Raw genomic sequence first — 27,670 nt, forward strand, 5'->3', positions numbered from 1 at the left:
CCTTAGGAGGCCTTCCCGATCTGCTGCCTGACCGTGTCACCACTGAAACACAGGAGTGCGCTGGCTCCCCGCTGGAGAAGGCTCAGGACGGTGGCCTCTGCTTGTCTTCAATCACCGTCTACGTGCAGGACCCAGTTCAGGCCCGTTCCCAGGAGAGGCAGTGACCTGCAAGTGCAGCTGTGTGGTCCTGTCGGAGAGATGGCGCCAGCCTGCCACTTCCATGCCAGCCCCTGTACCCAGCCCTCTTCTGAGTCCCCACCTTGAGCCCAAAGTGTGCAACGCCTCCTCTGGTCTCTGGGTGTCCCCTCCATCTGTCCTCCGCAGGCAGCCTAAGCAGAGACAGATGCCAGCATCCCGCCTGCAAGCCACGGTGGCTCCCTGAGCCTTGCACACTGCTGCGAGATCTGCCCCAACTGCTCCCCCACAGGGTCCCTCTCCCACTGCCACAATGACCTTTTAGTCACTTTTGCCTGAGGTTCCCCCCATCTCAGCCCCTCTGCATGTGTCCTTCCGGGGTACAGGGTCTCCCTGTATCTGCAGGGCTGTTCCTGGTCACCAGGCACTCCCCACGGCACCTCCACAGGAGGCCCAGCAGCGGCCACACCCAGGCGCACTCCCCACACCACCAGGTGCCTTCTGCCAGCACTGGCCACCCCGCGCCCTCCCTGCTCTCCAGAGCCCTCACCCTCCACTCTGCTCTCTGCGATGAGGGCTCTGAGGCTGGGCTGCTGTCTTGGTCACCCTGACCTAGAGAACACCCAGGCACAGCCGAGGTCTGACATGCTCACCAACAGAGTCCCATGCTTGGGTCTTGAACGCCCCCCAAAGGTCCATTGCTGAAGGCCTGATCCCCAGAACGTGGGAGATGTGGTACCTGTAGGAGGTGGGGCTGGCAGAGCCAAGTCACCGGGGCCTTGGAGATATGGGACCCCCCATCTCCCATGCTTACAGGGCTTCCTAGACCCAAAGGATCCCGTCTCAGCACGTAACGACTGCCTGCTGTAAATTGGGCATTTAAAAAATTCGAGTCACAGATGTCACTCTTCATGCTCATTTTTTGCCACTTTTCAGTTGTGGTCCTGGATTTGATCCCGATTAACTAGAGAAGCAGCTGGCGCTGACGTAGTGAGCTGTGTTCCTCATGGCCAAAGGGGGAAATGAACGATGGAATCATGAAACACAAGGTGGTGTTATTTGGACAGAGCTTCTAATCATTACTGAGTCTATCTTGGGAAGAGAAGGTGCTTATAAATGTGATGGCAGACCCAGTAAACTGCACGTCACCAGCACCGTCACCACCACGACCACATACAGCCTGATGACGCTCACAGGCCTAAAATCACGCAAGGACACTGGAGCCAATGCAGGCAGGGGAGTGAGCATCTGTGTCCTGGGCAGAGCAGATGGAAGATCCCACAGAGACCAGAAAGATCTGCAGACGTCCACGTTCCGGTGACACTGTCCTCACCGACCTACTCTTGTGCACACGCACTTCAGGTGGCTGGGTTTGTTCAAACTTATTACACTCAATGGAAAAATTCCAGATCCTAATTTTTTTAATCTAAACTTTTAAATATGGTACCTAATTTGTCTTTAGAACACTAGATAATTCAAAAAAGTCACTAAAATTAACATGAAATATAACAATACAGCAAAACCAGTCACAAAACATTGGAGCTGGAGACTATGGACCGGCACCTCACAGCAGGTGGCAACACGTCTTAAAAAGAAGAAATACCAACAGATGCTAAAACTAGTGGGTCAAGTTGGGAATGCAATACTTGACCTTGTCTCAAAATACCATCCTGCAAAACACTGACCCCAGAGAAAGAGCTTTGCAGTGGAGGATCCTGGCAGGCCCATCCTCCTCCGCATCACGCCCCGGGCAGGGAGAGCACACCACTCTGCAGGCTCCTAAGGCAAAGCCTGACTCTGATCAGGAGGAAGCATCGGACAAACCTAAGCTGAGGAGCACACCAGGGATCAGGCAAGGGGGCCCCCAAGAACTGGGCCAGGAGGCAGGAAACAACACTTGTGGTAAGCCTGGCACCTGTGAACCACCTGGCTGGCACACCAAACCCTGAGAATTTCTGTTTCCTGGTTTGCAAGGTGAGGGAACTGGACCTGATGATTCCCACCACAAAATTCTGGCTGCCCAAGCTCTTCTATCAAAGAACAGAAGATCAGCTCCCAAACATCTTAAGGCAAATAACTCTGAGGGAGCTGTCACCAGTTGTGGGTTTGGGTGACTTTGTGCCTCTGCCCCTCAGTAAACACACATGATAAACGGAGTAGAGACTCCAATCAAGAGTGGGGCTCAGGCTTGAGGGCACACTCAAACCCCACACAGGGACACACCACACAGCTCACTGCAGGGACATTCTACCACAGAATGGGCAGGCCTGAGCACCTGCTCCCCGAGGGGCTTTGGACCCTGGGAAGGCCCCAGAGTCCAGGCTCTCCATGTCTCTTATTCTTACAAAACAGAACAGAAGGCACTTCCGGTAACTAATGTACCTACTGGCTCTCTTCTGAGCAGACTTCAGGAAGGTGCTTCTTGCAGGTGGCCTAGGTCAGGGCCTGCACAAAGCCATTTCCTGATAAGGCACCTGTCCTCCTGGAGTCCCATGCAGACAGCATAGGGCTTGACATTCTAGAATTATCCCATGTGGCTACTGAGCACTTAAAATGTGCCCTATCTAAATTCAGACATGATCTGAAGTATAAAATACACACTGGATTCCGAAGACATATTTTTTTAAATGTGAAATAATTCATCAGTAACCTTTTATGTTGATAATATATAGAAATAGTATTCTTTTGGAAATTCATTTCACCTGTTTCTTTTTACTGGAAACTTACCTACATGGCTCACATTATATTTCTATCAGACAGTGCTGTCCACAGCATAACTAGCCAGTGACAGTTCCTGCCTGCTTTACAGTTGGGGACCTGAAGCACCCATGTATGGGGGCTTGACCAACACTATACAGACACCAAGTAGCAGACTGAGTTTAAGCTCAGATTTTTCGGTTTTGTTGAGGTACAACTGACACAAAATAAACAGTCCACATTTAAAATGTACATTAAAGTCTGACATATATACATGAAACCACACCACAGTCAAGATAACACATATATCTGTCACCACCCAAGTTTCCTTGGGCCTCTCTGTAACCCCTCTCTCCCACCTCCCTCCACCCTCCCTTACACCATCCCAGGCAATCACTGAACTATTTTTTGTTCTGCAGCCTTATGTGTTGCCTAGAATTATACATAATGGGTTTCATATGGTATATGTTTTTTTTTTTCCTGGTTTCTTCCACTTAGCAAAACCACTTTGGGATTCTTTCACACGGGTACCATGTAGCTTTTTATTGCTAAGTAGCACACCATTGTATGTACATACCATAATCCGTCATCTGTTCACCCACTGATGGGCAACTAGTGTTTCTCTGGGGCCATTACAAGTAAACCTATTCTGAATATTTCTGTGTAAGACTTTGCATGCGCTGAGTGCAGTGGCGATTGCCTGTAATCCCAGCAGCATGAGAAGCTGAGACAGGAGGATGGCGAGTTCAAAGCCAGGCTCAGCAACTTAGCAAGGCCCTAAGCAATTCAGCAAGACCCTGTTTCTAAATAAAATATAAAAGGGGGGTGGGGATGTGGCTCAGTGGTTAACTGCACCTGGATTCAATCCCAGTACCAAAAATTAAAAATAAAAAAGACTTTGCACAGACATGTATCTTCATTTCTCTGAGTAAATACCTAAGAGCGGAATGGCTGGAGCATATGAAACTGTCTGTTTCCCCAAATGGCTGTCACATTTTACACTCCTCACAGTGGTATATGGAAAGTTGAGTTCTTCCGTGTCCTTGCCAATTCTTAGTATTCAACTTCAACCCCTCTCACAGGTGCACAGCGGGGTCTCCCTCTGGGTTTGCACCCCCGATGCCTAATGCTGAGCATCTTTTCATGTGCTCACAGGCCACCTGTATAACTTATTAGAAGTGTCTCTTCAAATCTTCTGCCCATTTTTTATTGGGTTGCATGTTTTATTACTGAGTTTGGAGAGTTCTCCAGATTTTCTGCATGTAAGTCATTTATCAAATACAGAACTTGTAAAGGTTTTCTCCCAGTATTTTGCTTCTCTTTTCATCCGATAAACAGTATATTTTAAAGAACATGAGTTTTTACATCAAAATCTTATTTGTTCTTTTTTTAATTTTTTTTTTTAGTGGTTGATAGACGTTTATTTCATTTATATGTGGTGCTGAGAATCAAACCCAGTGCCCCCCACATGCCAGGCAAGTGCGGTACTGCTGAGCCACCATCCCAGCCCCTATTTGTTCTTTTTTTTACATTTTTTTTTTAGTTGTAGATGGACACAATGCTTTTATTTATTTATTTTCATATGGTGCTGAGGATCAAATCCAGTGCCTCACACTTGTGAGGCAAGTACTCTGCCACTGAGCCAGAACCCCAGCCCTCTAATTTTTTATGGATCATACTTTTGGTGCTGAGTCTAAGAAATCTTTGCCTAACCCCATGTCACAAAGACTCTTTCAGTTCTGAAAGAAGTTTCAGTTCTAGGTTTTACTTTTAGGCCTCTGGTTCATTTTGAGTTAATTTTTGTACAGGGGGTAAAGCATGGCTCAAATTCATTTTTTAAATCTGGAGATCCCATTACTCCAGCACCATCCTGGAAAAGACTATTTCCACTGACTCGCCTTCACACTTCTTCAAAAACTACGTGTGACCATTTCTAGACTCTGTATTTTGTTCTACTGACCTATGTGTCTCTTTGTACCACTGTCCCATTGTTACGACGACAGGAGCTACCCGAGTCTTGAAATCAGTGGTGCCAGTCCTCCAAGCTTTCTGAATTGAATTCTTCATAATGACCCAATAAATAGATGTTGCCTGTCCTCCTGAGTCTTGTGAGTCATTCCAACAAATTATCAAACACAGGAGAGGGGCTGTGGAAACCCAAGCTTCACAGATTGTCAGCCACAAGAACAGATGGCCCAGGACTTGCCATCTGAAGTTGTGGCAATCTACAGACTGAGTCCTTTTAACTTGGGGACTCTGGTGCTAACTCTGGGCGGACAGTAAAATAAACTGCTGAATACTCAGCTGGTATCTGGAGAACAGGAGAAGTGGTGTCACAAAAGGTATCGTGTGTTTAAGGTCAAGAGGGAAAACTGCCTGCCTCTCAAGGGACCACTGTCCTTCACCGACTAATGTCCAGGATTTCATACGTTTGCCCACTTCTGGATTGTTTCAGGAGGGTAAGTACACTGGTCCCTGTATTCCCTCTGGGTCAAAAGTGGAAATCCTCAAGCCTGAGTCTTCTTACCCACTGCTCTCTAACTCCTGGGCCTGCTACCACCAAGGGCTTCTGCTGGAACCCTCTGACCCCCTTGTCTGTTGACTCAGGAGACCCAAGGAGAAACAAAAACTAGCAGATACATGAGGCTCTCACACAGCTTTGCTGGCTAAGGGGACACATGCACAGAAGCTAGCTGTGGCTCAAAACCAAAAGTCTCTAGGAACACAGGCCCTCAGCACCGTTCTGAAAGGGCAGACCCAAAGCTTTGCACTGGAACTTCAGAAAAGAATCTAAACTCTTCACTGGCCCGAAGAATCTGGGAATGTTTCCCCTGAAAGACAGGAAGAAGAGAGCCCCAACAAAACCCCAGAACAAGAAGTGCTTTGACAGCTGGACGCACCCCGGGCAATGGCACGTAGACGAGCCTGCAGGTTCAATCACTCCGCAGCCTCCCAGCTCTCCTAGAAGGGAGATGTTTTCCCATTTGATTTGAGGGGATTTTCCTGGGCGTCTCTTCACAACACAGGAGAGTCCTGCAATGAGACTGAGTCTGGGAAGTACTGACTTGATTTTAAATAGCTTCCTCTCATCATTACTTGTTTTAAAATCTCTCTAGTAACAAAAACACATGGGAATAAATATTTTTTGTTTGTCTTTAATGAGGAACAGGAGAAGACAGACTGTTGCTATGTCCTGCTCACCCCGCCATGACCACATTTGGGGCAGAGAAATCGAACATAAAGTGTGAAAAATACAGTAGCCCAGCCCTCACCTCCAATCCACGGTTTCACTTTCCACGGTCTTAGTCACCTGAGGTCAACCACAGTCAGGGTCAGTACAAACAACAGGTATCATAAGAAAGAGAAAGAGACGCTACGTTGACATAACTTTACTCAAGTGTACTGTTTTTTGTTTTGTTTTTGTTTTTTAATATTTATTTTTTAGTGTTTTGAGGGGAACACATTATCTTTATTTTATTTGTATGTGGTGCTGAGGATAGAACCCAGCGCCTCATGCTAGACGAGCGCTCTATCTCTTGAGCCCTAGCCCCAGCCCCTGGAGTGTACTGTTCAAGTTGCTGTCTTTATCATCAGTTGTCCATCACTACTGTCTGACTTATAAATTTTATCACAGGTATATATGTATGTCAGTATAGGAGAAACCACACACACACACACACAGTTCAGTACGACACCTAGTTTCCGGCATCCACCACTGTGGATCGTGCACCATATCCCCTGTTGATAAGGGGGAAACAAACCATAAATCAGTTCCTAGACACAGTCTATAGGACTTTCCTAAATTAGATCATAACTATTTTAAAGGTCAAGAAAAGGCAAAAACACTTTCATTCTGACTACTCAGGCCTCTGTGGCTCCTTGCACTGAACTGTGAAACTTCCCCATCGACAGTGAAGCTCACAAACGGACTTGTGTAAGAAACTAAAAGGGAGAGAAATGAATTGTCACAGAGATAAGAGTCAGTCTCATGCTATCTCTGGAGGACCGAGAGGCCCCTTTAAAGGCCTATTGTGCTTTTAAAGAGAAGGAGAAGCCAGATTGACAAGTATCATATTCCCTTTCAGTACAGAAGTCTCACATTTAAAATCCCTCCCCCCCACAGTTCAGACACAGCATTCAGCACAGATCCTCACAGGACAGTTCTCACCTCAGCGTGGGTTATGCCTCTTCCTCCCTCAAGTTCCCCAAGAGGTCTGCACTGCCCCAGGAATTAAGCCACAGCCCACCACCTGGCTCCGGGCTCTCACAGCTTCACCTGCACTTGAGGAGCGTGCACTCCCTCCCTACAGGTCACAACTGCTCTTCAGGTCCCAAGGCATGTTTTTAGTGGGTCAACGACATCTGGGTACACACAAGTGAGCACAGCTACGCAGGGCTCCTTACTGCAGGACCCTCCAGGTCTCTCACGTGTTCCTGTGTACCGCTGAGCTCCAGGAGGCCCCCAGAGGGGCTCAGCGGGACCAGAGCTCGGGATAACACACCTTCCACCACCTCCTTACACTCCTCCTCCTTCTGCACAATTTGTAGGAACAGTCTCTGTGCCCGCCCGCTCCTCTGTGCCCGCCAGCCCGCTCCCCTGCTGACCCCGCACTGAGCAGCCACCTGGGACCCGCCTTCTGACTCCATCATGCTGCACCGACTCAGTTCTGGAAGCCTGGCGCCCTCTCCCACGGGCAGGGACCTGTGTGCTGTGCACCCCACACCCCAGCCCCCTTTTCTCACTCCTCCTGCCTTGACTCACCGCTGTTATTTTTCTACTTTTCTCTTGAAAAGGAGAGATGCAAAAAGACAAAAATGCAGAAGAAAGATCACTTAATTCTCACAAATCAGAAGTGGCAGCCATTAGACTGTGCTAGGATGGCACTTGTCCTCAAGTGTTCTTTTTAATAAAAGACACAACAGGATGAAGATTGAAGAGTCCTCCGACTTCCACTGCCCACTCACTCCCTCCTCTCACCAAAAGCAAGTGGCTCCCCAACGCCTGCTCACTCTCTCCAACGCCTTCTCACCCTCCCCGACGCCCGCTCACCCTCCCGGTCTCTGCTTCACTTCCCCTGTGGATGAATTCCAAAACAACAAAAATTATTTTGTACTTTACAAAAAAATGTAACAAATTGACAGCATACAATCAGTATAACTCTTCGACTTCCTTTTCAACAAGATCTACTCATACTGACACTCAGCCAGATCTTGCATTTGTTTGGTTGTTTTGTTTTGATGCTGGGATTGAACGCAGGGGTGCTTCACAGTCCTTCTGCAACTTTACCAGCCCTTTGTTTTTAATTGTTCATTTTGAGATAGGATCTCACTAAGGCGCTTAGTCCCTCACCAAGTTGCTGAGTCTGGCCTTGAACCTGTTATCCTCCTGCCTCAGCCTTCCAAACAACTGGCTGAGATCTGCCAATATTGATTCTACTGATCCCTCAGGATCCACCCTGATGGTTGACTGCTCTCTCCAGGTCCTGAGAACATGAACCAAGCCCTGACTCCAGGGCGCCACACGTTCCCACCGACTCCTCCCAGTGACCCACTGAGAAGGTGTGCTCCCAGCTGGCACAGGGCAAGGATGGCACTCGTTTCAGGTCTTATTGGGTGTAAGGCTGTGCCCGCTGCCTGTGCTACGCTGCCCTCTTGCTAAAGAGAGCACTGAGGTCTTTCCCGTGGTGCTCTGTACGCATCACCTCTCCTGGTGCTCTGAACCACCCTACGAGCTGCATAGAATTACTATCCCCATTTAAGAGTCCAGGAAACTGAGGCCGAGCACATGCTGGTGCCTTGGTGTGAACCACGACTTTACGGCTTCAGAGTCCAAAAGTTCTCCTCTGTTGGGCTGAATGTCAGATTGACTTGGGGGGCTGGGGAGAAGTGGGTGAGGAGATAGAGAGACAGCTGATGGAAGAGACCTGAATGCTCTCGGCAGACTTACTGGCAACTCGTCACCTGGCATTATACCAGTATCATCAGTCCCAACTGACACACAACCAGGACGTGCTGGGAACAGGGAGGCGGCACTTACTGTCATGGACCCTGTAGCAGTGCTTCTGCAAGCGCCTGACGTCCCACTCTTCCAGCACACCGTGAGTCATGAGCAGCTGCAGGAAGCGTCGATGGACATCGGTCATGACGCCCATTCTCTTCCCGCTTCCCTGCATGTGTGGAGGAGCTGGAAAGAAACAAACGAAACCCAGTCACCCTAAGCACACCACAAGCACTGTCCTGGTTTGTATTAATTCATGTTAATATAACTTCACTATGGTTTTAAAAATCAAGTTTTGCATGCCAACTACTACACAAGGGGCAGGGGCTGGGTCCTAAGGTGGGGAGCGGGCAGGGATTCTGGAGCCAGAGGCCTGGGTTCACAGCCGGCTCCGCCACTTATTAGGTGTGTGCAGTTAGGCCATTTAGAGTCTCCCCGGGCTTCTGTTCCAATCTACAAAGTGGGAATCATGACAGAAATAGCCGCCAAAGAACTGCTACAAAGACTCAATGAGTTCATACATGTAACAGTCTGGGAACACAGTACGCACTAAATCACTGCGAGCCATTTTTACTATTAGATAATTCTGAATCTGACCCTTGGCTCAGCCACTAACCAGATTTATGGCCTTGGAGAAACTTAGCAGAGGCCTTGTTTTCTTCCTATAAAATTATAATAACATTCATTGCTTAGAAAACTGCTAGTAAACACTTAATAAAAGTTAGCTTCCTTTTCCTCTCCACAAACCTCCAATAAATCACCTGTCATGGTCGGGCTGTGGGCTATTCTTAACATCCCTGCTCGTCAATAAAATGGGCTTTTCACAAACCACAGAGAACCAAATGACACAAGGCCCGATCCAAACACCTGCTCCCACCACAAAGAGGCAGCACAGTGCAGGGACCAAGAGCAAGGACTTGGAACCAGACAGGCAGCCCTGGGACCTGGGTTGTGTATTCAAATGCAGATTCCAGGGCCCAGTCCTGGAGGGTGCAACTGCAGTGGAACTCAAAATTCTAAGGTGCTAACAGTCACCTTGGGTGAGACCATGACTCAGGACACGAGATCCGCTGTGACTTCAGGGAATCGACAGCACAGAGACATTTTCAGCTAAGTGCCCAGTGTCCCTAAGGCTAAGTCTACTCAGCTATAAAGCAGGGAGTAGAGTTAAGTACTTTCAAGGCATAAGATGAGGTTCAAGAGGGAGGTGACCAGCAAAGGCTTGCCAAGAATCTGGCACGTGACAGATACGCAAAAATGCTGCATCATCAGCTGGACCTCCAGCCCAGGTCCAGCGACTCTGCCTGCCTGCCTGCCTGCCTGCCAGATGGCTTCCAGAATACCTCACCAGCATCTCCGCCTCAAATGAACTGGACCATCCTTTCCTCACAGCACCTCAGCCCCTCTCCCCGCTGAGTCTCTCTGTCAATCATCTGACCTGGAAGGTCCCAGCCACGCAGCCCTAGAGACCACTGACCTCAACTCAGACTCCTGTCCTCCTTTCCCCCAGCCTCAGAACCCAGCAGTCCTCAGGTGCATCACCCACCAAGAGGGTCAGAAGCCTTCGTCCACCTGTTCTGATTTCATGAGTTCAGCACCTTCTGGCTTGCAGGGCACACGGGGATTCGATGTGCCAGGCCAGGGGACTTGGGCTTTTATCCTGGAAACTGCGGAACTGAGGCCTTCCAGACTAAGGGTCTTCAAGGAGGAAGACGACTGAGCCACACTGTGGAGGTGGACTAGCGGGGAAGACACAGAGTCCAGTAAGCAACCTACCCAACACATCCAGCAAGCGGGGACGACGGTATCAATGAAGTTTGACAGAGGGGACAAAGGATAGGAATCATGATCACAACCATGATATCACCATCAAATCCAAACAGGATGAATTCTAAAATATCTAGCGAAGCATATCCTAGTAAAAGTACAGAAGAACAAAGATTAAAAACAACCAAAGAGTAGGCAAGGTTACTTTCAAAAGAGCAACAAGGAGACTTGACAACTGACTTTACAACAGTAAAAATGGAGTGTGTCACATCTTCACTGTGCTGGGAGGGTGTGTCCTTCAACAGACCATTTGATACCCAGCTAAAGACTGAGGGTGAAATAAAAACATCTCCAAATAACAAAAATAAATAAATAAAAAGGAAGAGTAAGTGAGACCCTCCCTACGGGAAATGCCAAAGTACAAATTTCAGGAAGAAAGGGATACCAGCTGAAAATGCAGGACAGAGTGAAAGTGGTAAATATATGACCACGTTCTAGCTGATTTGTTAAGTGTGTAAAACAGTAAAAAGAGGATTTGAGATCTTTTTAAATTAAGATAAATGAAAATAATATCATATAAATTGGGAGGTAACTGGCCACTAGAATTTCTGTTCTAACATCCTTATGATGATTGTGAGAAGAATCAAAACACTTATGAATTGTACACTTGCATTTTACAATTTCTAGCATAACTATTTTAAAAACCAGAAGTAGCATACATTTTCAAAATTAGGAAAATAATAGGAGAAAAATATAATTAATCCTAAGGAATACAACAAAGGAGTAAAGAACAGAGAACAGGCATACATAATAACCATAAAAAAAAGACGAAATAAATCCAATTAGATTAGTAATCACAATGAACAAAAATCGACTACATATTCTGATTTAAAGAAAAGGACCATCAGACCAATTTTAAAACTTTTAAAGTTAATAATAAACAAAATCTAGCTATATATTACAAGCTACTTGCAAAATGTAAGAATGCTGAAAAACCAAAGGCAAAACAGTCGAGAAAGATATACTCTGCAAACTGACAGAGTTGGTGTGATTTTTAAGATGAGACAAAATCAATTTAAAGGTAAAAAAAGATTACTAGCGATAAAGAAGGTCATCACAAAGTGATAAAAAGTTTCATCAAGAAGATATAACAATCTAAAACGTTTAGGCAGTTAATAACAGAGAATCAAAAACACTCTAGATAAAATTGTCCAACTACAAAGCTAAACTCAGAAGTGCACAGTGGGAGATGTCAACACAGCCTTGGATTAAAGTGGACAGAACAACCAGTACAGAGAGGAGATCTGCAGGACACAGTAAAGCTCTAGCTGACAGGCGAGCATAAACACTGTCCCCGACAGCTAGAATACACGCATCAGCACACCCAAAGTAATCATGCCAACTGCCCAACAAATTGGCAAATTTCAATGGGCCTCCTACTGACTGCGGCTCTGACCCTAAAGGAAGGAAGCTGGAAACCACAAAGACCCTCATTTGTTTAGAATTTAAGAAACACATTCTAAACAATCCATTATCAAAGAGGAATTATTAGTAGGGATCAGGAAATACTTTGAACTGAACAATCACAAAACATTACACAATAAAAAGTGATGGGAAACAAATCAAATAGAAAATAAACAGCATTAAGTATTTGTGTTCTTTTTAAAAGGAGGAAATGAAATAAAGCAAATTATGTTACTTGTATACACAAATGTCACTATGAACACCTCTATTGTGTATAATTATTTACAAATATGTCACTATGAACACATGTGTAATGCACTAATAAAAGGGGGGCTAAAAAATTAATGAGTTAGGAATCCATCTAAATAAGCTATAAAAAGAACAATAAGTGTTAAAGGAAAATAATGCACAGCAAAAATTAATAAAATAAAAAAATAAGCCTATACCTAAGAACAAAACCAAAAATATTCTTTAAAAAACCAACATAGTGAACAGACTCTGATGAGATTTCCCAAGAGAACACTTACAAATAAATAAGCAGTATTTGGAATGAGAAAAGAAAAACTAATTGCAGATGACACAAAGATTTTAAAAGAAAAACAATTTATAACAATCTGAAATTTTAAATAAGTACAAAGTCATAGGAAACTCATTCAAAAGTGATGAAAAAAAATTTGAAAACATAAATAGCCAATATCTTTCAGGATCACAGCTTCAATAGTCCTAAGCAAAATGTTAAACCTAACTCCAGCAACATGAAAATGAAACATTATTATTTATTTGGGTTTATTCCAGCAATGATTATCATTTGAAAATCAATCACTGTGAGTCACCACATTATAAGGGGAAAAGCATACAATTATCTTAATAGATGCAGAAATAATTGACAAATTTCAACATTTATTCATACTAAAAACAACAAATTTGGAATAGAGGGAAACTTCTTTTATATACTGAATGACATCTACAAAAAACCTACAGCAAACATAAAATGTTGAAAACATTTAAAAATTCAAACTAATCCACTGCAATTCAATCAGTGAAATTCCAATCAGAATCCCAGCAGGCTCTGTGTATATGTCAGTATATGATTTGACAAGATGATTCTAAAATGTACATGGAACACCTGGAGGCAAAACAGCAGACATTCTTGGGGAAGAAGGTGGGAGGACCTGTCCTACTGGATATCAAGACTTATTGTATCAATACAATACTTACTGTATGGATATCAAGATATCAAGACCGGAGTAATGAATAGAGATGGCAATGGTATGGGATGTCAGGACAACTGGTCATCCATGTTTAAAAAAAATTAAATATGATCTCATACAATATATAAAAATTGATTCTGGAAAATTAAAAACTAAGGAAAAGCTATAAAACTTTTTAGCTGACAATATAGGAGAATATCTTTTATGTCTCAAGAGTAGGAAAGAATTTCTTTTTTTTAATATTTATTTTTTAGTTTTAGGTGGACACATATCTTTATTTTACAATTATGTGGTGCTGAGGATCAAACCCAGTGTCCCTGCATGATAGGCGGGCACTCTACCAATGAGCCACAATCCCAGCCCCAAGAATAGGAAAGAATTTCTTGACAATTTTCTTTGAAAAGGTACAAACCAGAAACAAATATGCTGATAAATTTGAATGTTCCCTCTAATATGAGGATACTAACCCATAGCAAGGGAGGGTAGGGAGGGGCAGTATAGAAATTCACTGGATTAGACAGAGGAATGAAGGGAAGGGATGGGGGATGGGAAGAAGAAAGCCGTGGAATGGAATGAATGGGACATTATCATCTGGGGGGAAGGGGTGGCAAAGTGGGAGTGGGAGAGACACAGACAGACATGCTTGTTCGCGCATGTCAGGTGCCTCTATGAAAGACTGTGACAGGGGGACTAACTGTAGACATGTACTACTGAGCCAAACAATTTAAAAATCAAAATGCTTGTGTGCCACAAAGCGTGCTGGACAAAGCGCTGTGCTTGACTAGCCTCCTTCACTCCTCACCGGAACCTTAGGAAAGCATGATTGACCCCATTTCACAGATAAGGAGACTGAGGCCCAGGTGACAGGGAGGGAGCCGGAGGTTTGCAAGTCCAGGTGAACGTTAAGGGTGAATGCGTGAACAATAAAACCGTGTCCTAGGTCCCTTATCTGCAAGTGTCTGACCTCCGGGAGCCTGAGAACAGCACTTTCTTCTGTGTCAAAACCTCAGGGGACCTGAGAGGGGCTCTGGAGGGTTCTGTCCCCACCACGTGAACACGCAAGGTCCTTGGCCACGGGAACGACTGCGGTGTGGGGCGCGGAGACGCGGCTGCGGCCGGCGGGGTGGGACACGACGGGGAAACGCACGTGCACCGCGGTCCTCGGCCGCCCCCGGGGAGCTCTGGATTCGGAACACGCCCAGCCGCGGGGCTTTCTAGCCGGGGCTGCGCACTCGCGGCCCGGCAGCAGCTCTGCACGCAGGAGCGGGGCCCGGGGCGGGGACGGGCCGGCCCGGCCGGGTGCGCCACAGGTGGGGCCGGCGTGGACCGACCTGTCATCGGGGCCAGTCGGGCCTCCCCGCGTCGGCGGCCCCGCTCGGGCTGCTTCCTCAGCAGCACAGAAGCCCCCGCCCCTCCCGTCCCCAGCCCCGCGCTCCGTCACGGCACACCGGGGCCGACCCCGCCGCCGGACCCGCCCAGCCCCACCTTCCGTCCTCCCCTCTTCCTTCCCCGCGGGCCGCCCGCCCGCGCGCCCCGAATTACCCGCCACAGCACCCCAGGCAGCCGAACTACGCCGGCAGCTCTGGCCGGAAGGCGGGCTCGGGCACGCCTACGAGGCGGGGCTAACGCGAACGCCGCGCTCCCATTGGTGGACCCCGGCAAACGTGCCCCGCCCGTTGGATGACGCATTTCCGGTTACCCCGCCCGCGCCGCTGGCCTGGCTTCGCAGAGCCGTGGGTTGGGTCCGGAGTTACGCGGTTTCCCGCTCGGCTCCCGGTTCTTACGGGAAAAGGCTTCCGCTTATCGCCCTGCGGCACTACAGAGGCATCCCCGACCGAGAGCCGGGAAAAGCAGGCTCGCTGCCTGTGCTTCCCCTCAAAGCCGCGATTCCGCAGCTGAACAGACCTTCGTTTCCTCTTCTGGGGACCCACTGGCCTCGTCGCAAACCCTGAGGGCCCTGTGGTCGTGCAGCCTGCGCTAGAATCCCAGCGCTGCCACTTGCTGGTTGCCAAGTCACTGAGCCACTCTGAACCTCAGGGTCTTCTTCTGTTGAATGGAATAACAGTCCCCATTGATGATGCCCCTGAGATTTAAGAGTTACTGCGTGGCCCGTGGTTAGCGCACACTTGGAAAGTGTTGTCAGCAAGTGCTGGTTAAACGTCAGCTAGCATCTTACCTGGGGGCTGTTGCAATAAGTAAACAAGGTTGTAAAGGGAAGTGAAGGAGCTGCTTGGAATTACCAAGGCATTCATTTTTACAAATGTATTCCAGACCCTGGTCTGAGAGCCAGAACGCAGCCTAGCGTTATTACAATAGTAGTAGTAAGTGCAGGATCTGTCTCACTGAGGATAGCTCAGCAATTGTTACTTGGCACTTACCGCCCCACTGATGGGGACAACAACCCCCTCGCCTCTCTGAGCCTCCCTTCCTCATCTGCTGAGTGGGGACAAGTGGATTAAAAGCTGGAACTCTGAGCTGGATGGTCCAGATGGAATCCTGGTCTTTGAAGTCAGAATCTCTGAACTCCGGAGAAAGCACTCAAGCCCCGGCCTGTTTGTTCATCTGTAAAGCAGGGATGACCACAGCGGCCTGTTGATCAGGTTGTTCTGAAGATTAACTACAAACCACTTAGGTGTCCGGAGCATGGTGACCCCTGAATAAGTGTGAACTACCTTTACTAAGAGAGCACTTTACCAGTTGCCTTCTGGGGCTAAGGAGGAACATGTGTTTTGTTTGCCCTCCCAGTTTTGTAAGAATTTCAAGTATCAGTATTTAAAGTTGAGGTGTTTAAACCTGGAGAGATCTGACTGCTCTCAAAGGGAAATCTGGTAACAATGGGCCACCGTCCTCCCTTGGCCGCCTTCCTTTAGAGCGTGGGAGAAGCTGCCTTCTTTATTACAAAGCCTGTGCTTTCTTGGTGTGTAGAGAGAGGATAGTTGAGGTCAAGACTAGGGAAAGCTGGGAACAGCATATTTTGGGATCCAAGGGCCAGAGAAAGGTAAAGAGAGAAGCTAGAGAATCAGTTCTGGTTTCAGAGACACCCAGGTAGTAGGAGAGACCTTGGAGAAGTAGGGTGTGGTCAGGATTGTCCATGCTCTGGAGAGTTCTAGAAAAAAGTGTCACTGACCTGGATGGTCAAGAAGAGCAGCCTTAATAGAGAGGGGAGGGAGCTAGGTTGGACTCCAAGAGGAATGAAGAGTGGAACTGGGGGAGGGTGCTGGCTACTCTTAGGGTTTAGGAAGATAAGAGTCTTATCTTTCTAAAGAGGGGATAATGGATTCAATAAAAAGTGACGAGAGGATAGGTTGAAGGGTGTATGGACACAGGATTACTCCTGTCCTAAAGAGCAAGAGGGACACCTCTAAGCTGGGTGCATTGGTGCACTCCTGTAATCCCAGTGGCTCAGGAGGCTGAGGCAGGAGGATCGTGAGTTCAAAGCCAGCCTCAGCAACTCAGCGAGGCCCTGTCTCTAAATAAAATATAAAAAGGGCTGAGGATGGCGCTCAGTGGTTAAGCGCCCCTGGGTTCAATCCCTGGTACCAAAAAAGAGAGAGACACACACCTCTGAGAAAAGAGGAAGGTAGGTAAAAAGGATTAAATAAAGGCTCACCCCCAGTGTCTTGTGTTTTCTCCACAGAGGAGCCAGTCATACTCTGCTGAATAAAGGGCTGCGCTGGGCTGGAGGGGAGGGAGCGGAAGGTTCGGGACAGATGCCCAGAGAGCTGCAGAAGGGAGGCTGCAGCTGAGGTTGCAGCCATCAGAGATGCTATCTGCCCCCCTCAGCCCGGGACCCCATCCCAAGGGTCCACAGCAGAACTCATCTGAATTCATCAGCCGACTGCGGTTGGGGTGTCAGAAGGCAAAGCAGCTAGAGGATGTCTTTTTGAAGTGATCCCCCAGGGCACAGAAAGGCAGAAACAGCCAGAAGGGACAGTGCAGCCAGAGAAAAAGGTGGCTCCAGCTCAGTGGGAAGAGGCGGTGGGAAGGGATTGGAGTTCCTAATGCAGGTGGCTCCAGCAGGGTGACCGTCCTGCTTCCTGGTGACTCTTGTGGGCTCAGTGAGTATGTACAGGAGCTTTGACATGCCAGGCCTGCTCCTGGACAACTCTTTTTTTGTTCGTTTGTTTGTAGCAGGGATTGAACCCCGGGGCACTTAACCACTGAGCCACATCCCCGGCCCTTTTTCATCTTTTATTTTGAGACAGGGTCTCACTAAGTTGCTCAGAGCCTCACTAAATTGCTGAAGCTGGCCTCAAACTTGCAATCCTCCTGGCTTAGCCTCCCGAGCTGCTGGTGGCAGTCATGCGCCACCACACCTGGCTTCTAGACAACTCTTGATAGTTTAAATGTTCTTCTGAAAGCTGGCCCTAACATCAGAGCCACGTGCACATAAATTTGCTGTACGTTGGGGAAGTGGCCAAGGCTCCGGCTTGAGAGGAAGGTCAGGGTCATATAATACGCCAAGAGGGTTGTTCCTTCTCCTGGGACCATAGAAACTATCCTATCAGAGAAGAAATAATGAAATTGGATTCGCATTTTAGAGCAAGAACTTGGTGTATCTAGTTTCAAACATTCTTGGAACATGCACAGAAATTGACTGCATGTTGGGCCACAGGAGAAGCTTTGTTAAATTCCAAAGAATCCGTCGACCACACTCATGAACCACAACACAGCCAAGTTAAAAATCAACAACAAGAAGAGATCCAAAGAGAAACCCACACCACACAGAAAACACACCTTAAATTAGTAACTGCAGTTGCTTCTCAAGAAGGGGCCAGGAAGTCAGGATGATTTATTTTTCTATGCACATCTATAACTCGTGAAAAATAAGGCTAAAAACTGTCAGCATACATTTGAGTTTTCCTTCTTAAGCTAGGTAATAAGTACAGAGGTGTGCACACGAGGGTTCAGTATATTAATTTTTCTACTTTGCTGAAAGTTGGAAGATCTCATCATCCATTTTAAAAAGAAAAAGAATACTCTGGAAACTGAGAAATACAGACAGATTAAAAAAAAAACCAATTATGGAAATTTCAAAATATTCAGAAATGAAGAACAATGAAAGTCTGACATAACACACCAAAATTGTAAGATTCAACTAAAATAATAATGAAAGGGGAATTTAGAGCCTTAAGTGTACTTATTACAGAAAAAAATGTAAAAGGGTCAGAAAAATAACAACTAAATAAACCCAAGGAAAGCAGAAGGAAGGATGTAAGAACAACTAAGCAAAAATAAGTTTTAAAAAAAAACTGAAGTTGATGTTAGAAACCAAAAGCTGGTATTCTATTAGAGACTAATAAGCCTACGAAAAACCTCTTATAAGACTGATCAAGAAAATAACACAAATAAACAATATTATAGAGGATGAAGAGAACATTCCAGATAAAGTAAGAATTTTAGAAAATGTGAGCACATACTATGAGCAACTTTATGTTAACATATTTGACAAATTAGACTAAAGAGGTAATTTTTTAAAATTATATTTTAGTTGGTAGTTGGACACAACACCTTTATTTCACTTGTTTATTTTTTTATGTGGTGCTGAGGATCAAACCCAGGGTCTCGCACGTGCAAGGCGAGCGCTCTACCGCTGAGCCACAACCCCAGCCCTAACGAGGTCATTTTTTGACCAAAAGACCAACTTCAAAACTTGAAGAAAAGCAGACTTAATAATCTTTGACGAAATTGAAATGATCTTCCAGAATCTGCTCCAACTCCTAAAATGCCCCGGTCAAGTTTTACAGCAGTGATCCACAAACACAGAGATTGCACTGTGCACACTGCCCTGGAGTGGTGAGGAGAATCTTTCCTGTACGTTCTATGAGGCTAGTCTAGTCTTGATGCTGCAAAGATCAAGCAACAGCAAAGTTAAGGGAAATGGCAGGTCCACTGACATCACAAACTCAGGCAAAAATTGAGTCGACAAGTGTATCAAAAGAATCTCTTACAGAAGAGGAAATTCTAATGGCTAATAATATATTTATATGAAAGGTTGTAAAACCTTATTGGATATGGAAAGTGACAAACCCCCAGGTAGTGTGGCCTGGGGAGCTGTGTGGATGAGGGAGAAAGCGATACATGATCCTTTCCCATTACCTTCTTTGGCAATGACAAGACAGGCCCCCCGGGAAGAGATGTCCACCAAGCCTGGAATGAGTCTCTGGGAAGAGGCCAAAGCATTGATTCTTCCCCAAACAAATCCTTTTCAGATGCTGACCACTGACCCCAGACCCCCATCTCTCCCAGTAGGAACAGATCTCAAATTCCTGAGAGCCCAAACTGACATGCTCATTAAAAAAGTCACCCCTCAGTGTAACCTGTATAAGCATAAACTCCCCCTTTGGTCAGTGGCTCATTTTCCACGAGGAAAGTGGGTCCATCAGAGTCGTGACTCCATTTGCTAAATAAAAGCTGTGCTGATCCAAAAAGTTTGCGTCTGGCCTGGTCCTCTTGTGCTAACAAACCTTCCTATTAGTTGGAAATAAAACAAGGAAACAAAGATACCGATGTTTCCCCCACGAGAATGGCACAATGTCACCGTGGTGAGGTGGGACCAGTGTTCTCATATGCACCTACTGGGGTTGTAAGTATTTCTTAGAACCACTCTGAATTGCAATCCATGGTTATTGAAATTGAAAAGACTCATCTAGCAATTTCATTTCTAGGAATTTAATGAGAGAAAAATGTTTCTCACGCACCCCAGGTTTACTGCGATGATATCAGCAATACAGTGGGGAAATGGGGCCTACTACATCCCATTAGTAAGGAAACGAAAAAGCCAAATGTGCATGCCCAGCAGAATGAGTTAACTCACAGATATCTACCTGAAGGAATCTTGGAAGCACAGAGTGGAGAGGCAGAAAAATACAGAAATGATAAAGCAGTGTTACCGTTCATGCAAATTTGGTAAAATGCAAAATAGTGATTTTAGGTATTTTCAGTGGATATGCGCATACATGTGAAATTATGTTCAAGGCTTGAAAAGATGGTTATAGAATTCAAACTAAAAGGCTCTTAGGGGAATTGCTAGTCGGAATAAAGAATAAAATATCTTCTATCTTATCTGTAATTTCTAGTTCTAAATTAAAGTAATAAAACTATTCTTACAGTGTCTGTGTAATTTTTCCAAATTTGCATTTAGGAAGGGGATGTAGGCAGAGAGGCCAACATGTCAACAGCAATTGGTGTTGGGGGTAGAAAATGGAGGCTCAGTTCCTCCCCCCCCCTATTTCTACTCTTCTGTCATTTGTTGTAAATTTCTAATACGATGAATGAAAACATGAAAAAAAATATTTTTTAAGTGCCCAATAGTAGAGAAGAAAATGGGAAGGGAAAGACTGGAGAGCAGCTCTCGCTACGGCCTGGTCACTCTCCCCAGGAAGGTCCTGGTCAGTATCTGCAACTCACATGATTTTGGATTCAGCACATTTTAAATTTGATCCAGCAGCAGTGACGGATCCAAATTGGTGGGAAGAAGGGGAAATCATCCCCTGGGTACACACTGCCGTCTTCTCCAAAAGTCAAAAAAGATTTATTTGAAGATCCTGATGGGCCTTTTAATTCACAGATCTAAAGCGAGCAGCCCTCTGAAGCAGAACAAGTTCAAAGAACTCCAAGGTCGTAGGCCAGACCAATGACGGACAGAGGATGAAACCCAGATCCAGAGGCAGCTCCCAGGTTAGGACGGGGTGATTGGCTCATGTGAGTCAGCCCTCCTGCCTGCCTGTTGCCGGGGCTGGGCTGCTAGACTCAGCCATTTGCTTCCAGAGGGTTCTGCCACGTTAGGTACCACACCAGGCTGCAGAAGCCCTTTCTACAGAAGGGCTCAAGCACAATGACTTCCTCTGGTTTAAACCTATCTTAACATCTCAGAAGGATGGTGACAGTGGCCCAAGGTCAACTGTTAGCACACTTCCTGAGTTGAGAGTCGGTGAAGGCTCAACCCTGGGCTCAGAAGCAAGCACACTGCTAGAGGCAGCTTAGACGGGTCCATGTTTCTGCAGGGCTGTGCTCATCAAGAGCCCGGATGCGCCCATGTTCTTTGACCCCGTGATTTCACTTGTGGGAATCCGAGTGATCAGAGATGCCCACAGAGTTTGGTGTATCAGGAAGTGCATGGCGTCTTAGCCAAGTCAGGCAGAAGTGGAAATGTCTCCCTGGGAGAATGTCCAGAAAGGAGAATGGTTGGCGTGAGTCAAATTCTTGTGGAACACTGTGTAGATGAAAAATTGTGTTTCAAAAAAACACTTGATGTCAGGAAAAAAAGCAACTTAAAGAGAGAGAGAAAATTAGAAGGGCATACATCAAAATATTATAGGCCAACTATCTGATCGAGAGTAACTTAGGTCAAAATGTTTTGTTACCTTTTTATATTGTCTAACTGTTCTCCAAGAACATGTCTCATTTTATAATCATAAGATATGTTATTTTTAAAGTAATTGAGTCAGTGATCATAAATATTTTAATTTCAAGAAATTGATACTATATATGTACATATACATATAAACACAAATAAATGGATGATAGATAGATGAATAGATACAGATATATTTGGGATACTGTTACAGCCATATTTACCTAGTATCCTCTGAGTGTTAACGTAAGTGAATTTTCCATGTACCCTTATAAGCCCCAACATTTTAAAAAGCTTATTAATGGTCTGTGTTAATAAGTCTAAAATGTATACGTCAATACACAATATCTCTTCGTGATGAGAACAAACAACTAGAGTATTTTGCCTTTACAGGTTGTCCTAGTCAGCTTTCCGTTACTATAGCAAATACTTGAGATAATCGACTTGTGAAGATAAAAGGTTTGTTTGGGTGGTCTTACTGGTTTTATGCCTCTGCTGGTGGAGGTAGGGGCTGCAGCCCATCTTGGTGATAGCCCGTGGCCCCTTCACCTCTTTAGCTGGAAGTGAAAAAGAAAAAGAGGAAGAGTGCCACTATGGTCTTCAGGGTCATGACCCCAGTGACCTGAAGACCTCCAGGAGGCCCCACCTGTGAAAGTTTCCCCGTCCCCTAATAGCAGCACCCTGAGGAACAAGTCTTTAATACTTGGGTCTTTGAGGGACATTCCAGATCCGAACAGTGGCTCAGGGAATACCCCAAATTACCTGACTTTTTAATTCTGGGGTCAGCTTCTGATAATATTCCATCTCTTTCCTTCCGCCAGCTAGCAGTGGCCTGGTCTCTCCTTACGATCAACAACGTTTTTATTATTATTATTAAGTGGGGCCTCACTACGTGGCCCAGGCCAGCCCTGAACGCCTGGGCTCCAGTGAGATTCCTGCCTCCGGCCTCAGCCCCGGGAGTGGCACTACTAATCTGCCTGCTTTTCATGCTGTATGGACGAAACAAACCAATGGCAGGTCTTTTTAGAAAAGTTGCCAAAAAAAAATAAAGCTCAATATCAGTCAAGGGCACACGTTCTTAGTTACAGAAAATTCGTTAAGTCTGCTTTTCCTTCTCAGACCTCTGTTTCGCCCACTTCCGTGTTTCTGCCTCTTATCTAAAAAAGATGAGGTTTCCAGAGAATCAATTTGCAGATAAGACACAAGGTCTCAGTGAGTTCCTAACCAACCTGAAGAAAGCGATTGAAGGTTGAATTAGGGCCAGCCGATCAAGACCCCGGATCAGGCCCTGGAAGAGCTCTTGGAATGCAGTGTCTATAACCACAAGAGTTTTCTGCTTTTAATTTCCAAGTATGGCCTATGGGCCAGCAGAATCGGTTTTACCTGTGACCTTGAGAGACTTCTAGCAAGGTGAATCTGAGGCTCTGCTCTGTCTTTTATTTTATTTTATTTTATTTTGGGGGTACCAGGGATGGAACTCAGGGGCCACTCGACCACTGAGCCCCATCCCCAGCCCTATTTTGCATTTTATTTAGAGACAGGGTCTCACTGAGTTGCTTAGCGCCTCACTTTTGCTGAGGCTGGCTGTGAACTCAAGATCCTCCCGCCTCAGCCACCTGAGCCACTGGGATCACAGGTGTGCGCCGCTGCACCTGGCTCCCTGCTCTGTTTCAACAGGATCCACAGGTGAATGACAAGCCTGTGAAGGCTGGGGAAGCTCTGATCTCCAACACACCTACACCCATCCCTTAGACCCGAGTCCCACGCTCTTAAAGCTTATTCTAGCCAAGCCAGGTCTCTTTCCGCTCTTCTTCCCTCTCTGGGAGCAGGTTGTCAATCATTCCCTCTTCACATGTGTTTCTTTTTAAATGGACAAAAATGTAGTAATTTCCTCTTCTCCATGGTTTATCTTCATGGTTTCAGGGTCCTGGGTTTTGTTTCCTGATTTAATCATGATTTTCAAAGTTTTCCAAAAAAAAAAAAAAAAACAAACTTTTCCTTTTGCCAATAATTAGAAGATAGTCATCAGGATTAGGAGTTGGATTGGGTTGGAAGATGGAAGAGTAAAAACCCTCTATATTGTGTCCAACAGATTTAAGAGCTCAGTGAATTTTGTTCTGATGTTTCAAAAGCATTTTACTCTTTTGGCACTTAAAGGTTTTTGAAGTTATGACTATATGTGATTTTATATATATATATATATGTATATATATATATATGTACATATATATATATGTATGAATGCTGCTATCATAATAATAGAGTTGTAATCTCTTACAAAATCTTTAAAATTATAAAATGATTAAAAATATTTATTATGGCCAGGCCTAGTGGTGCATGCCTATAATCCCAGAGGCTCAGGAGGCTGAGGCAGGAGGATCGTGAGTTCAAAGCCAACCTCAGCGAAAGCAAGGCATCAAGCAACTCAGTGAGACCCTGTCTCTAAATAAAATACAAAATAGGGCTGGGGATGGGGCTCAGTGGTTTAGTGACCCTGAGTTCATCTCCTGGTACCTGCCCCCACACACAAAAAAACATTTATTATGGGAAATGAGGCTGTAGAGCGCTTGCTTAGCACGCATGAGGCACTGGGTTCGATTCTTAGCAGCACATGTAAATAAGTAAAATAAAGGTCCATTGACAACTAAAAAAATTATTGTTAATTTATTATGTATGCCATTTATCATAACACAAGTAGAAGTACAATCATATTTTTAAATCTCTTTTAATTAAAAGTCACTTGAAAATGGATTAAGAAACCACAGTTGAAAAGGAAGTATCTAGTTGACTCATCAAATTTTTCATTTTCATTCACTTTTTGTCTTCTTCACAATAAATATTTACCAAGAGCCTTGTAAGTCTACGGCAGCTTGGTTAGATGCAAAGAAGAACTATTTACAATACACGGATTGAACAAAGGGCCTTGCCCATGCTAGACAGGTGCTCTACCACTGACCAATATCCCCCGCCCTGTGAGGATGGACTTTAATAGCCCCTGTGGTCAAGTCGTTTTCAGCTGATAAGGAAAAATGAAATAGATGCACTTTAGTAAGTGAGATCAGGAAAGAAATTGTGAAGTGCTGGTAGCGTTTATTTGTTGTTTTAGGTTCAAGAAACTGCCTCCAGATAATTTAAGCTAAAAGAATTTATTGGAAGGGTATTGAGAATCTATTAGTCAGGATAGACTAAGTAATGCTGCTCTAACAAAAATCCCCCGAATCATTATATGTAAGTCATGGTACATAGCCCATGTGGGTCAGCTTACCTTCACTGTAACACATACCTGAGATAATCAACTTATAAAGAGAAACATTTTATTTTGGCTCACATTTCTGGAAGCCCAACCCATGATTTCTGGACCCCATAACCTTTGGACTTATGGTGAGGCAGAAGAGCTGGAAGAAGCACATAGTGAAGCAAAACCACTGAAGTCCTGTCCAGACAGCAAAAGAGAGGAAGAGGAAGAGAGTGGGGTCCCCCTGTGCCTTCAAGGACATACCCCTAGTGATCCCTAGTGATCCCCCAAGAGGCTCACAGCTGACAGTTCCCCTCACCTCCTGAGAGCACCACGGTGGAGACCAGGCCTTCGGAACTAGAGCGAGGAGGCTCTGACCCAGACCCGTGGACGGTCCGCCACCTTGCAGCCACGCCACCGCAGACACGCAGCCCCACGTGACCCCAGGTTTGCACCGGGTTTGTTTGTTTGTTTTTAACAGCTTCAGCCTGAAAGCTAGATGTCATTTTCCACTCTGATATCATGGGTCAGAACTGGTCACATGGCCCGACCTAACAGCCAGGGCCTGGGAAATGCAGAGGAATAAATGGGGTGCGTGGGGAGCACCCCTGTCTGTTCCAGACTGCTTCACGGGCTCACAGGGAAGGCCACAGGTCAGAGGAGCCTGGGAGGCCCCCCAGCAGCAGCCCACGGAGGTCGGCTCAGGCCTGGCATCTGTCTTCAGTTCTCTGTCCCCTCTTCTTAGGATTTGCTCCAGAGAGAGGGAGAGGAAGCAGCTGATTGGCCCAGCCAGGCTTTAGGTCCCACCCAAGGGCCTGAAACGAACAACTTGATTGACAGTTCCACTAATATATATATATATATATATATTTTTTAAGAGATAGTTCATCCAAACAAAATTGATGAGCTGTTAAAATAAGAAAGGGCGGGCTCGTGGATTGTGTCTGAAAACACCCAATATTCCCAAACAGGTCAAAATACCCAGCATTCAGAGTGGACAGAATCCAGACTGTTCCACAGAAGAAGTGGCAGCCAAGATGAGTCCCTGAAGAACAGGATGTGTTTGGTGAGGAGGAGAGCTGACCCCGGCTGAGGGCAGTGTACACCAAGCGCAGCTGCAGAGGAGTGGCCACCATGGGCAGGGAGGAGAAGGCTCTTGGACTGGACCTGGAGGAGTGACCTGCGGTTGTTCTTTCACCCTGACTCACTCAGCGGGTCTGGCTCCTCTGGGTGTCGGGACACAAGTGGGTGGGACCCATGGGCATGGCTCAGATGACCTCATGGATCTGGAGCCTCTGCCCACGGCGCTGGCCAGGACTCTCAGTTCTCCTCCCCGAGGCTGCAGCCAGTGTGCACTTCCCCATCACATGGTCACCTCGAGGTGGCTGGGTGTCTCGTACCGGAGGCTGGGGGACCCTGAGAATATGACCCTGAGAACCCACCAGGCCTGCTGAAGGCTTAGGTCCAGATCAGCAGCTGCATTTCCTTTGCATTCTATCAGTTAAAGTATCTCAGTGCAGGTTCTGAGGGGGGGGTAGGCGGCCCAAGAGCGTGAATCCTGGGCGCCAGGCTCACCTGGGGCCACCATTGCAGGCAGGACAGCTACTGTGAATGTTGTGCCTGAGTTAGCTCCCAGGCTCCTACCCCTGTCCCAGCATGAGTGTGGGTGAGAAGGCGGATTTACTGGCATACACCTGTCACTCCAGTGGCTCAGGAGGCTGAGGCAGGAGGATCTCTAGGTGCCCAGGCACCACTGTAGCCTGAATGGAGTGTGAGAGAAGGAGAGAAGCAATGAGTAACTGTGATTCAAGAACAAAACCGTTCAGTGCTGGTAAAGTTTATAATTTAAGCCAAAAGAGTTTATTGGAATGTATTGGGTATCTGTTAGTCAGGATAGGCTAGGTAATGTCGCTCTAACAAACATCCCCCAAATCATTATGTCTAAGTCGTGGTACTGCATAGGAATCTGACAGAGGCTGCCAAAAACAATGAAAAGTAGGGAAAGCAGGTGGGAGGACATCACTCCAGTGCCGGTAAGAGATGGTGAAGGACTAGACCAGGACATGGCTGCAGGGTGGGGAAATCATGGACAGGCCCTGGGGGACCATGACTGTCTTCCATGAGAGAGAACAGGGAAGAGGAAGAGAAGGAAGTCAAAGATGACAACATTATCTCCAGCTTGCTCAATGGGATGGTGACACTGCACTGAGGCTTGGCACAAAGAACCGAGCCTGCGAAGACACCGACTTTGGCCTGAGGCAGGTTTGAGGTTGAGGGGGCTGGAGAGACGTCAAGGGGAAATGTCCACAAAACTACCCACAGAGCTGTCGTGACAAACACCACAGCATCAAATCGTGCCCTGGGAGAACAAGGTCAGCCAACACTCACTGAGGTTCATTCTGGGAAGAGGAGCCGGGGCGAGTGGATCTGGGGGGGGGAACACTTGCTGACTCCATCTCCTTGTGTGTTGTGATGGCTTTCATAGTGGTTGTGTGTCCAAGACGGGAAAAGTAAGCGTAGGGATGAGCAGAACAAGGAGAATGTTATAGGGAAAAGAAAAGGATGTGGCGAATGATGAGATTTAGAAGACAGACGAGAAGTAAGAGGAAGAGTTGATTAGAGAGGTCAGGAGTGGGGGCCTGGTGCGGTGGTGCACACCTGTGATCCTAGCGGCTCGGGAGGCTGAGGCAGGAGGATCGGGAGTTCAAAGCCAGCAACAGCGAGGCGCTAAGCAACTCAGTGAGACCCTGTCTCTAAATAAAATACAAAATAGGGCTGGGGATGTTGCTCAGAGGCACTAGACCCCT

The 27,670-nt window shown here is 46.3% G+C and overlaps 1 protein-coding gene across 1 annotated transcript in view; it reads right to left on the reverse strand.

The window, feature by feature from the left end:
• The window catches only part of Nsmce1 (NSE1 homolog, SMC5-SMC6 complex component), a 28,135-nt gene extending 13,245 nt beyond the window's left edge, over window positions 1–14,890 (reverse strand). Inside the window, exons 1-2 of the mRNA XM_046454642.2 lie at window positions 14,815–14,890; window positions 8,870–9,016 (exon numbers count right to left, since the gene is read on the reverse strand). Of these exons, the coding sequence (XP_046310598.1) occupies window positions 8,870–9,005 (136 nt within the window). The 5' untranslated portion in view covers window positions 9,006–9,016; window positions 14,815–14,890. The remainder of the gene's footprint in view (window positions 1–8,869; window positions 9,017–14,814) is intronic.
• Window positions 14,891–27,670: the final 12,780 nt, after the last annotated feature.

This window comes from Marmota monax, unplaced genomic scaffold (genome assembly GCF_021218885.2).
Source record: "Marmota monax isolate L192 unplaced genomic scaffold, Marmota_monax_Labrador192_F-V1.1 WCK01_AAM20220418_F8-fsc00086, whole genome shotgun sequence".
Lineage (NCBI taxonomy): Eukaryota > Metazoa > Chordata > Mammalia > Rodentia > Sciuridae > Marmota > Marmota monax.